The sequence below is a fragment of the Cannabis sativa genome, chromosome 9, assembly GCF_029168945.1.
Source record: "Cannabis sativa cultivar Pink pepper isolate KNU-18-1 chromosome 9, ASM2916894v1, whole genome shotgun sequence".
NCBI classification, from domain to species: domain Eukaryota; kingdom Viridiplantae; phylum Streptophyta; class Magnoliopsida; order Rosales; family Cannabaceae; genus Cannabis; species Cannabis sativa.
The window spans coordinates 49,928,480-49,937,757 of NC_083609.1; the positions used below are offsets into that span (position 1 = coordinate 49,928,480).

Genomic DNA, 9,278 nt, shown 5'->3' on the forward strand with positions numbered 1-9,278 from the left:
AATCATAGTCACAATTTGTTTTCAAAAACACCCTGTCAAATTACCTATCCAAGTATACTTATATGGACCCTCCTTTAGAGTTTTCAAAAGAGAAATGCTAAAGAGCACCACTGGTGCCTAGCACTCTCCTACGTGTCAATATCGCTATTGGTGCAATTAAGTATCGGGTCCCATATAGTTTAATATAATAATTTTTATAGAGTATCGCTAGCCAATTGCAAGTCGACACATTTAGAAGGTGCTAGGCACCACTGGTGCCCAATAGCAATGCTCTTTTCAAAAATATAAAATTGTTTTCAAATCTAACCAATCAAGCTCGAAGCTTCTTCTCCATTCATAATGGTAGCAGTCAGCCAAATATCAGTAAATATTCACTTACCATTATGGTGAGGAAGAGATCTCTTCTGTTTTCAAATAAGTTTCCAACTTTGCCTACATTCATAATGATTTCTAAGCCCATGTAGATCCAAAGCAGCAGATTTATGGTGACATAGGTGTCAGATAATTCACAGTGTTATGTTAAGTAACACAATTGCTTCTAGAAGAAGAGCTTCTACAACCAGAGTTCTTACAGTACTGTTGTTTTTCCCCAGCTTCGTTCTTTAGACAGATAGAACACTTATCTGTAGTTTTTGACTATTACACAATGCTTAGTGGCATCATTTACAAAGTCTTGGAATACTGCAATGAACACCTTACAGTAGTAAAATTCTTGATACCAAATCAAAATCAAACAAAGAGAAAAAAAATTATACAACAGTGTTCATTTGTTTACAAAGTGACCCAAGAACAATTAGTACCTTGACACCAGTCAGAGCTTATTTAAAAAGGGTCACAGGAGTTAAGAATAAATAAATAAATAAAAAGATACATCAACGAAAATAAATAAATAAAAACTCATACTTGGAACAGGTCATTCTTGTAGCAAAAATCCCATTCTGAATCTGCCGAAGCAAGCAAACCCCCTCCATCAGTGCTTATGGATTCAGCACACGAATATGATAACAGAGGAGTTTTAGAATTGAAGTAGTCTTGCCCTTTTTCATCTATTCTTTGTTCAGTATCCAAAATTTCAGCAGACCAACAATCAGATTTATTTGAACTTTGATTGTCCATCATATTTGCATTGATATCCAAACATCCGCCAGATAATAATTGGTCCTGACTGCAACCATTGACATCTTCTTCTTCATCTGAAAGACATCTGCAGCAATCAAATTCATCCATCTCATGTATCTGGCTCATTAATCCATCTCTCCATGATATCCTCATCTGGGATTGTGAAACATTCTCCAGTGTAGAACATGAGTTCCAAGAGGCCTGATCATCAAGTATTTGCCTGAACTGATTAAAATAAACAGAGCTGCAAGATGTACTAACAGAATCAAACTGAAAACTGAAATCAATGCTGTCCCTATTTGGTTCAGTGTTGTTGGGAGACAAGCTTGTCTTCCGAAGAGACTCAACCACAGAATTGAGTTCATAATCAAATTTACTTTTCATATGACCATCCGTGCTTAATTGAATTAAGTCGGAAAATCTGTCCGAGTTCGAATCCGATCTCGGGGTAAGTATAACATTTCCACTTCCTAGTGAATCCATAGAGAATGGAGAATTTTCGCCATCAAAATAATATGGGCATTTTCTTTCTTCATTCAAGGTGGAATTCGCATAATCATGCGTGGTAAGTGGAGAATGATGATTCAAGGGCTCCAGTAATTCTCGAAACTCAGCTATTCCACCAGGAGAGTTTGTAGAAATATTCTTCCTGCTATGATGAACAAATGCTGTATTATAAACATCTTGATATAACTCCTGACTACTTGAGGGCAAAAATGGAGAATGGAGACTAATAGACCCTGAAGGACTTTTAGATCGACAAGAACCTATATCCTTCTTGCTCTTATCCTCCTCACTACATGGTGATAAGAGCCAATGCATTGAAGCTTCAGAAGGCAAAGGGATCAAAGGAGCATCAGAGTCTGTACAAACCCTCTGGACATTTTCTTCTTCATCATCATCATAATCAAAACTACCTAAAGCTTTACCTTTACCAAAGCCTGAATCGTTCTCTCCAACAGCGAGAAGCCCTCTAGGCCGGCACTTTCTCTTATCTGTGATCCCAGAAACAACATGACCAGCTCCATAACAAGCTGGTGTATTTGTTGAAACCACAGACGACGAGCCACATTGTATTTCGGGAGACACAGAGGCCTGAATAGGAGGAGTTTTGCTTTTTTCTTTACTAGAATTCACTTCCGTAGACATCTCAACTCTACAATCTGAACGAGACCCAGATGCTACCTTATTCAATGGCGTCAAAGTTTCATCGTTAGGACATGGTTCAAGTTCAACCAGGCCCTTTACAACTGACCCAGACTCCACTTCATTGGCAGAAACTCCACTTGAGTTCGAAATTGAGCAAGTTCTGGGTTGTTGCCCTGCTGTGGATCTAGGTTTCTTCGTAGACTGCCATTGGTAGAGACAAGAGGAGTTATTCTTCCGAACTTTTGTGGAAATGGGGTTTTGGGGTTTCTCCGAATTTTTCAGAAAAATATTACATTTACTTTGGTTCTCCTTGGACTTGGAGGGTTTGGAAGTGGGCAACAAGGGGGCCGATTTGTGGGTTCCAGAATGACTTAAGGGGCCACGAACAGGCATTTTTGACGAAGCAGCAGAAGAATGAGATAGGAAAAACTTGAGACAGCCTCGGGGAGCATCGATGGAGATAGAAGAAGATGGCTCAACAGTGGTGTTGAAGATGGCGGCATTGAGATTCTGCAACGGATTCCGAATACTCTGCTTCTGCTCATTCTTTTTCTTCCTCCGATGAGTCTTGGTCGTCGCCGCGGACGATGACGATGCCGGTGAAGGAGAAGGTTTCGTTGGGAGCTTGGATGATGAGAATGGTCGGCTCATTAATGCGAAGTGCAGAGAGTTTGGGAGTGGAGTGGGAGTGAGTTTGTACCGTTAGGTTGGTATGCATTTCAAAAATGAAAGATCTACTTTTGCTTTTGAATGTGTGTGTAGTCGTTGTATTCTATGTATTTGGAACTTGGAAGCAGTCACTCCTTTTGTCATTACACTCTTTTTTATTTTAGGCTATGTTTGGTAGAGAAGATTAGAAGGATAGAGAGTGGAAGAAGGATGGAGAGTGTGACGGAATGGAGGAGATGATAAATGTCCTCCATTACGTTGTCATTTACATTCTTTATTAGTTCAAATCAATTTAATAAGTCCTCATGTTATTTTTTATTATTTGGGAAATTTTGAAGCAAAATTCTGTAAAAATTTTATTTTGATTTAGATTAGTCTTTAATCTCGAGAAATAGTAGCAATAGTGTTTAAGGTCACGTTTTTTTGTAAGTCCGGTAATTCTAAATTTAACTCACCCGTTAATTTATTCAACAATGCTACGTGTTAAAATATTATTGGTCAAAATAATAGTTTAAATTAGAAATAATTTAAAATTAAAAAATATATTTTAAAATTACAATTTTTTTTAATTTTTTTTTCTTCTTCGTCTTCTTCCTCCAACCACAGTCCGACCTCCACCCACCCAATCCCAACTACATTTACTCTAGCGAGCTCTTAACGGAGACTGAACAACGAGCTCTTAACGGTGACTCAACGGCTAGGGCCATAGTGGCCTTGACTCCAAATAATGTCAATGAGGTCATTAGTGGCCTCCATTTTTGATGACGAGGCTTTGTCGGTGGCAGAGAGAGATAGATAAGAAAATGGTTAACTAATTAATTAGAACTAGGTGTCTCTCTGTAGTTGGGAATTTACTCTTTGTTTGCAAGTTGTTATCCGTATTTATGGACAGGTCACACGTGGCATAAAAGGGGAGAGATAGTCTCATAATCTCACTAGTTAAAATTCCTCAATAAAACCAAGTCACGGAGAAGCTTCGCTAATTCGGGAGTAGGTCAAGACCGAGAGATACGCGGAGGTCCATCTCACCTCACTCCTGCTCCCCAGACACGGAAGACTTATTACCACTCTAAGACTCGAAGTGGTCTAATCTCAAAGACTACCCTAATGATACCCAAACAGGTATTCAAAGGACCTATCGCAGACGTTGATCGCCCAAAAGAGTTGCGGACGTCTACCTTGGATGCAAACCTTGATCACCCAACGATGGTTATGCTATTTTTGATACAGGATCTGATCCTTTCCCCTGTGCCAAGACATGGTAGTACGCGCACTTCACACACCTTTTTTGCCAGATAGTCATTTCAGGCATTTACTTTTCAAGGTTAAGCCTTTTGGCGACACACGTCCATTACGTACAACGGTCCCCTATTATCTAGCTATTGCTACGCACGAGCACAAATCCTTCCAAGAGGCCCAACAGCAGGGCGGCTCTGAAATTTAGTGGGCCATAGGGAAAAAAATATTTTTGGGCCCTCATTTAGAAAAAAAATATGGTATTTTTCAAAATTGATAAAAAAAAAATGTGTAATTTTAAAAGGGGACAAATTTTTTTTGGGCTCCTGAGCTAGGTGGGCCCTAAGCACAGGCTTAGCCCGCCTATGCTCACGGCCGGCCTTGCCCAACAGTCAGCTCTTTTTTTGCATGTATTTTACCCCATTAGTGGGCTTTTTGTAGAAACCCTAGGCGAGTCATGGCCATGTCCATACCCGCTCTTTAGTCTATAACGCCCTTCTATTTCCATACGAAGGGGGGATGACAACCTAGATGGTACTGATATTATTCTAAACTTTCCTCTTCTTCAAGAGAAACACAGACTATAGAGTTAGGGTCTCTTGCTAAAGCACTGTAAAAACATCAAACACATCCTCTGAGGCTAATAGACTCACTCATGGACTAAGGTTAATTAACACCTGAACCACGTAAACATCTCCATCTCATTTATTTCTACATTTTATTACTTCTTAAGATCTTAAATATTTAGTTTTTGAAAATCTTGGTAAATTTTGGTGCTTTTATTGAGAGTTGAAGAAAGACATAAACCCATAGTGTTTCTGTAACCATAGTGTTTACACAAAAAAATAGTTCCCAAAAAACTCCTCTAGGCAGCCTTGACTGTAAAGACCGCTTAGTTTAATTTGGAAATTAGCAGTTAATCATGTTTAATTATGGAAAATTATTTATAGCTATTTAAATAATTATTATGCTGTTATTGTTAAATTCTGAAATGCATTTTATGTCATTTAGTGATTTTCATAAGTTTGCATTTCCGGTGCCCGGTAACATGGAACTCGGTGTTTGGCTCAGTAAAATCACAACTTAGTATGTTAGTATTGTGGGATGGTTTATTAGACATTGGGAATGTCATGAATGGCCGGGAATTTAGAATTTCCCGAAAAATACCCCTTTAGTGTTATTTTTGTTATTTTAGCATGGAGGGGCAAATTGGTCATTTTTCCCCAATGATATTTTGTCCTTTAGTGGACTTAATAAGTAGAAATTATATGTTTATTAATGTTATTTGTTGGCTGGAATGAATAAGTGGAATTTCTTATTTTCATTTTACAAAGTTTCAAAAATTAGAAAAGTTAGAAAAATTTCTCAAAAGCTCTCTCTCTTTTCCTCTCTATTTCGGCCCTTTGAGCAGCAAGAAAAGGGGATTTTTCTCTTGTGATTCAAGTGATTTTCCGCAAGTTTAGAGTGATCTTAGTAGAGGTATTTCTTGTCTAACTTCTCTTCTTTTGTTTTATTGAATTTTTGATGAAATGGAGTAATGCATGCTTGATTTGGTTGTGTAGTTGCTGCTGTATTTTGATGTTGATTTCAAAGATTTAATCTTGTTATTTTAAGTAGATTAGAGCTTGTTAATGCATGGTTTTTGCTTTGATTCAAGATTGGAAGTTTTTAGCTCAAAGTTTAGTTTTCAAAGAGAATTTTCGAAATTTGTTGCTGTGATTGTTGCATGAGCTTGTGTTTGTTTTTTGCAGCTTTAGTGAGCATGTTTAAGTAGTTTTTGGCTGATTTGAATGCATGATTTGTTGCTTAGACAATTTTTGAGTTTTAGAACTCAATCTTGAACCTTTAATGGTGAATTGAGTCTCTGTGGTTATAGCTCAGTTTTGTTGCTTTAGAATTGTTCCTTAGGGCCTAAATAGCAGGTCTGGAAGTTTTGGTATAGTTTGGATTTAATTTGAGCAATGTGTGAATTTTTGAAAAGTTCCTGCGACGGATGAGGGTTCAGGAATTCCCAGAACCGGAATTCCGGTTGTGCAACCGGTCTGCCGGTTGGGGAATTTTCTGGAACCCTAGATTTCCTCGTTTTTTTATGTTATTTGGGGTATTGCCATGCTTTTTATCGATAGGGAAACTTTTAGTTCCTAGTTTAAGTCCCTGGGAAGTGATTTAGCGTATCACTTATAGTGTTGTGATTGTTATGGTTTAGGAGCCTGTAATCCGTCGCGCAGTTCGTTCTAGTCAGGTTGACCGGCACACCTGAATTCAGAATTGAGGTAAGATTAGTATAACAGTATGCATATATCGATTACATGTTTAGCGTACATGTAGGAAGCCTGTTAGATTACATTAGATATGTATGTTGGCTTCGAACCATCCGACTGTGTCACATCGGTACAGGCTAGAGTATGACTAGCAGCTGGAGTATGACCAGTGTACTGAGTATAGGCTGACACTGTATCACATCGGCATAGGCTAGAGTATGACTAGCAGCTGGAGTATGACCAGTGTGCCGAGTATAGGCTGATACTCGGGTTGGTGGTTCTGTACTATTTGACGTATCACATCAGTACAGGCTAGAGTATGACTAGCAGCTGGAGTATGACCAGTGTACTGAGTATAGGCTGATACTGTAACACATCGGTACAGGCTAGAGTATGACTAGCAGCTGGAGTATGACCAGTGTACCGAGTATAGGCTGTTACTTGTCAATAGTACCGTCCCTATGAACGTTCAGGACTCAGTATCGTGTTGGACACGACAGTTAGGGTTATGGTCAGGGGTATGGGCGTCTGACCATGACTCGGGATTTATGTAAGTTTATTATTATGCTTTTCTTACTGAGTCTGTCGACTCACAGTGCTATGTTTATGTGTAGGTAAGGGCAAGGCTAAGGCTGAAGGACCATGAGAGCGAGCCGGTGAAGATTGTACATGTCGGGGCGGTTAGGCCTGGAGCGTACGATCCTCGGGACAGCAAGGCTATTTTTGTAATTAGTCGCTAGGCGACAAGTATTTTGTATAGACAGTAAACTTTTGTAAATGGTTTTGTAATCGGGATCCCGAGTATTTTGTATAAATATTTTATAAGTTTAATTAAAAATCAAAAATTTTAATTAATCACGATTTCCATAAACCTCGTTGATTAGCAACGAGCTGCACAGTATGTTTAAAAATCACGTAATACGCCTATGCTAGTTAGGGTGTTACATTGACACTGTCATGGAGGATATAAACCTTCTCTCACTAGAGCACACCCAGTCGAACAATGCGAGAGGTGGGGATACGTCCAACCTTGACAGCCGAGAGGATGACCTGAACAACCAGCACAACAACATCGACGAAGAGAGAGATACTGAAAAATGAGGAGGAAGACAATGATGGAGAATATGTCAAAGATAGATATTACAAAGATGGCTACCACTACGAGCATGACCCCGAAATGGTTCGGGTGTCCAGAGAGTTGCTCGAGACTAGACAGAAGTTAGCCCATCAAGCAAAATTTTCTTAGAGAATGGAGATAATGATGACTCCCCTCCAAGCTAAGCTTGGAAATTTGGACAAGGGAGATTCAAATGATGACCCCTTAGTGGAATGTGTCGGAGGAAATAATAAGGAAAACCCTGCTAATGCTGAAAACTTTGCTCCTATACAGGACAAGGGAAAAGCAAAAGTAGGTGACCCTCAAAACCCTTAAGCTCCCGTACCTCCTCAAAAAAATGCAAATCCAGCCAGTAGACTTGCTCATGCACATAAGGCTACCAATGCCTTTGGGCTTAGACACTCCCTTCTGCTCTAAAGGTCATACTGCGCAAAAAGGGACCGGTACAAAAGTACCCAGGCCCAGGGGAAGGAAAAACCGCCCCATTAATTTTGTAAACTAGGATGATGGGACTAGGGAATAATATCCTGATGACAGTTGATCCACAGTAGATCTTTGAAGGCATCTTGATGCCAAGTATGAAAAAGAAAAAAGTGAAAAGGTGAGGCCACAAGGGAATGACCACAGAAATTATCTGAATGACAAGGTTCGCAGATGAGATCTCTCGGACAAGATCTCCCAGACAATGACACTAAAAGGCTAGAGGAGCAAATTGCTGCTCTAACGAAGTTGGTACGAAAGAAAAGTTGGGCCCTCACTGACTATGAGGATGAGGATCCGAAGCCATGTCTCAGGAGGATCACAGAAGCTCTGCTCCCAAAGAACTTGAAGATTCTCAAGATAGAGTTTTATGATTAGTGCAGAGATCCGAAGACCCACCTGGCCATGTAGAACAAAATGATGCAGGTGGCAAGAGTAGGTGAAGATGTCAAGTGCTTATGCTTCTCCCTGACCCTCACTAAGTCCACTAAGAACTGATGGAAAAGGTTAGCTCCCGGATCAATTCATAGCTAGAAGGAATTACAGTCTGCCTTTTGGAAGCAATTTATAGATGTCCGCGACTATGACACGAAAATGGGATCTATCACCAACATTAAATAACAGGCCAGAGAAAGCCTAAAGAATTTCATTCAATGGATGATGGAGGCATCAACTAAAATAAAAGTGACTGATGACATGAAGCTTGTGGCCTTACAATCTGAAATCGCAGTTGGCTCCCTGCTATGGGAGGGATGCAAAGAAGAAGGGTTGAGACGTTGTCTGAGTTCATGGAAAGGACATAAAGTTTTATTAATTTGGAAGATGCTTACCAGCAGGCTTTTGAAGTCCCTCCTGTACCAACCCCTTTCATATCAACTCAAGGGTTTGCTCCACAAGCCCCTATTCTCGATTCTCAATATACCCCACTTTTTATGGACCTTCTGCATCTGTGCAGACACCCACACCCATTTTTTAGGTATGGAGTAGCATCGATTGGATGTAGAATTTATCCCAGACAATCGAAGCCTCAAACAGAAGTTCCAGAATAAAATGTAAGTCATTGCGAGAGTAAGAGAAGTGAAAAGAACCAGGGTCAAATTGAAATTTTTCAGAAGTCGGGGAAGGATTATGAGCCAAAGTACACATAGTATACCAACCTAATGGATATTAGGGAAAACGTGTACACGACAACCTGCAATATGGTTTGCTATAGGAAGCCCCTAAGAATGCCTTAAGGGGAAAAGTTT

At 39.7% G+C, this 9,278-nt stretch overlaps 1 protein-coding gene across 1 annotated transcript; it reads right to left on the reverse strand.

Annotated features, from left to right (window-relative positions):
• Positions 1-514: 514 nt before the first annotated feature.
• LOC115724177 (uncharacterized) lies at positions 515-3,251 on the reverse strand. Its single transcript, XM_030653649.2, has 2 exons — positions 904-3,251; positions 515-681 (listed from the first exon to the last, which is right to left on the reverse strand). The coding sequence occupies exons 1-2, from the start codon at positions 2,917-2,919 to the stop codon at positions 664-666; spliced, it is 2,034 nt and encodes a 677-aa protein (XP_030509509.2). The 5' UTR covers positions 2,920-3,251; the 3' UTR covers positions 515-663.
• Positions 3,252-9,278: the final 6,027 nt, after the last annotated feature.